Source organism: Punica granatum, chromosome 7 (genome assembly GCF_007655135.1).
Source record: "Punica granatum isolate Tunisia-2019 chromosome 7, ASM765513v2, whole genome shotgun sequence".
Classification (NCBI taxonomy): Eukaryota; Viridiplantae; Streptophyta; class Magnoliopsida; order Myrtales; family Lythraceae; genus Punica; species Punica granatum.
Window position 1 is genome coordinate 15,885,365 of NC_045133.1, and position 4,350 is coordinate 15,889,714.

Sequence of the window (4,350 nt, forward strand, 5' to 3'; positions counted from 1 at the left end):
GGCTATCACCCCTTATGATAATTTCTTTATGTTCCCTTAGTAAGTCTAATTTGAACTTTGAAGAGCATTTTCTCAAGAAGACGGGGTGTCCTCTGACACGTCAGCTAGCTGGCAGAAAAAAGTCAGCACCGGCTGCACTCATGCATCTCGGTGTGGAAACGTCAAATCAGGTAGATGGGTTGTGTATTATTGAGGTTGCACGCATTATTGATTGATTTCCATCATCGATTATATAATAAGCAATAGGACCACCTGGTGATCACTCTCAGTATTGCTAACAAGACGCGATGAGGATGAGGGATATTGTATCCGTCTACCCCTTCCTCTTCCTCTTCTCAGCTTTCCTGATGATCTTACCAGTAGCTGCTGCTGCTCTCACCGCACCATCCCGACAGTATTTGAGCCATAGCCATGAGTGTGATGCTCTGCTTCAGTTCAGTAACGCATTCATCAACACAAAGGACGCCTCTGAAGACTACTGCGACAAGGACTCCTCTATCACTTCATATCCGAAGACAGCCTCATGGAAGAATGGCAGCGATTGCTGCTCGTGGGATGGGGTCACATGCCACCCATCCACAAAGTACGTGATTGGCATCGACCTCAGTTGCAGTTGGCTCAATGGTACCCTCCATCCCAACAGCACCCTCTTTTCGCTCTACAATCTTCGATGGCTCAACCTCGCTGGTAACAATTTCTATTTCTCACAAATTTCCCCCGGGTTTGGTATCTTTACCGGAATGGAGCATCTCAACCTCTCTCATTCTGCTTTCTCGGGTCCCATTGCTCCAGAAATCTCTCACCTTTCCAGCCTAGTTACATTCAATGTCTCGGGTAACAGTGATCTAACAATAGAAGATGATCATAGTTTCAGAAGGCTTGTTGGTAATCTCACCCAGCTGAGAGAACTTGTTCTTGATGGTATTGACATGTCTACAGTTTCTCCCAATTCCCTCACTAACCTCTCTTCCACTCTGACATCTTTGAGTCTTCGGGACTGCAATCTGCGAGGCATATTCCCAGTTGCCATCTTCCATCTCTCAAACCTCCGCAGTCTCTCTCTTTCTCATAATTCTGATCTCGTGGGCACTCTCCCCCAGACAAACTGGATCGGTCCGTTGGTCTCCTTGGATCTATCAAATACAATCTTCCACGGGTCATTTCCGGCATCAGTTGGGAATCTGAGGTCCATGAATTATCTGGACCTCTCTCACAGCAGATTCACCGGTCCCATCCCACCGGCACTCGGAAACCTTGACCACCTCACCCATTTGGACCTTGCGTTTAACAACTTCAGTGGCATCGTGGACTTTGAAATGTTTGCAAGACTCAAAAATCTCCAGTACCTTTCCTTTCCAAGGAACAACCTCACTGTGATGTTGCAAAGCGATAGCAACTGTTCCTTCCCAAGTCTCAAAGTTTTGATACTGCCCAATTGCAAGTTGACTGAATTCCCGCATTTCTTGAGTTCTTCATCTGAGCTGGAAGAATTGGACCTTTCTGGAAACAAGATTCACGGAGGGATTCCTGAATGGTTTTGGAGAGTAGGGAGGGACACATTGGCGTCCTTGGATCTCTCAGACAACAATTTCACAGGAGAGATCCCATCCTCATTCTGCCAAGTAAGTTCACTATATTCTTTACACTTCTCAGATAACAGACTCAATGGCAACATTCCGAGATGCTTAGGAAATTTAAGCAACCTCTGGCAGCTTGATGCCTCAAATAACAGCTTCACCGGAGAGATCCCATCTTCAATCTGCCAATTGAGTTCACTATATAGTCTATATCTCTTAGGCAACAGACTCAGCGGCACCATTCCCAATTGCTTGGGAAATTTAAGCAGCCTTACCTGGTTGGAGTTGAGCGACAATCAATTGCAAGGCCCACTGCCAGCATCTCTAGCAAACTGTACGAGCTTGGAGCATTTAAATGTTAGTTACAATGAAATGTATGACACTTTCCCTCACTGGTTATTAAATGCTCCCCTCTACAGCTTGTTAGTTTTAGATTTGCAGTCAAACAAGTTTCATGGAGCCATTGAGATTCCCATCCCACCGCAAATTTCATACTTTCTCATCTCCGACAATGATTTTGCTGGACGGTTGCCAATAAACTTCTCTCTTGATTCAAACGCTTATTTCATTGACCTAGCAAATAACAATTTCGAAGGACCACTTCCCATTCCACCGTCCACCATTCAATCCTATTACATTGCAAACAATAAGTTTAGCGGAGACATTCCTTATCAGGTCTGCAATGCCACTAGACTACAGGTCATCGACCTATCCATTAATCACTTGACCGGCACCATTCCTCACTGTTTCAGTAATTTTAATGCCTCGCTATCAATATTGGACCTCCGAGCAAATGACTTTGTTGGTCAAATACCAGATATATTCATCCCAAAGGCCAGCTTGAGGACGATTCGCTTGAGTCAGAATCGCCTTCGAGGCACACTATCACGATCTTTGGTACATTGCAAGAACTTGCAAGTTCTAGATCTCAGTGAAAACGAGTTGGAGGACCACTTTCCTTATTGGTTGGAAGCTCTGCCAAGTCTGCAAGTTCTTAATCTGAGATCAAACAAGTTCCATGGTTTAGTGGACAGTTCTGGTGAAGCTGATAGTCCCTTCCCAAAATTGCGCATTTTTGACATCTCTGCCAACAGCTTTTCCGGTCCACTGCCAGCCAAGTATATTACCAACTTGATTGCCATGAAGGATGTAACGAGCAGTGGATTTCAATATATGGATTCGAAATATGGACATTATCAAGATTCCATCACAGTGGTCATGAAAGGATCGGACATTGAGCTGGTGAAAATTCTGATTGTATTTACAACCATCGACTTCTCAGGGAACTTTTTCGAAGGAGAGATTCCAGAACTAATCGGAGATCTGAAGGCACTCAAGGGACTCAACCTTTCTCATAACAATCTGACTGGCAGGATCCCGTCTTCTCTGAGGAATTTGACTAATCTCGAGTGGTTGGACCTATCCTCGAACGAGCTCAACGGGGAGATTCCTGTAGAATTAGCAGATCTTACGTCGCTCACCACCCTAAATCTCTCAAATAACCAGCTTTTTGGACCGATTCCTAAGGGCCCGCAAATCGATACATTTGAGCACTCCTTTGACCGGAATCTCGGCCTGTGTGGTCATCCATTGCCAAATGCATGTGGGACTGACACGGTGGACTCACCACCACATTCAACTTTCTCTGAAGAAGAAACAGTGCATTGGATTGAATGGAGGGCAGTGCCAATGGGCTACGGATGCGGACTCGTCCTTGGGATATCATCATGCTACATTATGCTGGAAACTGGAAGACCAAGATGGTTGGTGAGAATGCTCGAGAGGAAAATATACAGAATGACAAAACGTAAAAGGAGAAATGTGGCTTCAAGGAATCGCAGGAGGTACTTGTTACATAAATTATCGCATTTAAACATTGTTTGATAAAAGCGAAGTGTTTTTTATTCTGAACTTGATTTTCTCCTTGCCTAAAATACAAAATAATCAGGAGGAGCCCAAGAGGTCAATGAGACGGGAAGAGAAGGCAAAAAAATGGTAGTATGAAAGCTTTCATCGACAAAGGGAAATGGCAATACATTGATGAAGTGGAAACTTCCACGACTTTATTCCATAAACTTTTTTTTTTTTTTGGATGTCGGTTTTTTCAAGTGGAATGACAACAATCATATGTTTTGCTCTCCATAATAAATTCAAGTGTTTGAATGAGATCATTACCATCTGATGCATCTCTTTTAAGTTTCTAGACAGACTGGAACCTGTGAAATTTGAGGGAGCCAAATCTACGAATTTGACATATCAATGTTATAGCCAAAACTGTGCTTTCTTGCCACTAAATGATGCGAGGCTGCAGGTGGCAGCTCTATAAAACAGCTTTGCAACCGAAACCAAATATTACAGATCGGTGGGTCAATCACACTATCGTGATGCAACTTTTAGAACTCAAAATTTCGAACTCAGGATCACTCTTCCTGAATGAAATGACGCCTCTTTACTGATTTATTTGTTTTTTTCATGGAAGAAAGACTGGAGCCACATTATCCCGACTAAGCATCAGACTCCTGCCCTGCCTTTGTTCCTGCATTCACCTGCACAATCACATAACTCGAGAGGTCACACAATTTAGATTCTCTCACATTCCATGGAGATTAACAGACTAAGATTTTTTTTTCTTATTTGTTAATAAAAGACATGAGAGAAAAACGTAACAGGTTTTTCTTTTTATGGTAAGTAAATGTGACGTGTTGTACTGGTCTAATAGCCGTTGCTTGTCTAATGGCCACAACTACACAACGCGACACAAGTTGTAAGCGGT

General features: G+C 43.4%; 1 protein-coding gene across 1 annotated transcript; it reads left to right on the forward strand.

The window, feature by feature from the left end:
* Positions 1 to 247: 247 nt before the first annotated feature.
* LOC116215144 (receptor-like protein Cf-9 homolog) lies at positions 248 to 3,763 on the forward strand. Its single transcript, XM_031550741.1, has 2 exons — positions 248 to 3,421; positions 3,526 to 3,763. Exons 1-2 carry the CDS (start codon positions 288 to 290, stop codon positions 3,545 to 3,547), a joined length of 3,156 nt encoding a protein of 1,051 aa, XP_031406601.1. The 5' UTR covers positions 248 to 287; the 3' UTR covers positions 3,548 to 3,763.
* Positions 3,764 to 4,350: the final 587 nt, after the last annotated feature.

Bases quoted from the DNA above. Each gene is read 5' to 3' on its own strand.
- LOC116215144 (XM_031550741.1), top strand. From the start codon at position 288: ATGAGGATGAGGGATATTGTATCCGTCTACCCCTTCCTCTTCCTCTTC. The intron at 3,422-3,525 runs GTACTTGTTACA...CAAAATAATCAG, and splicing joins GCTTCAAGGAATCGCAGGAG to GAGGAGCCCAAGAGGTCAAT.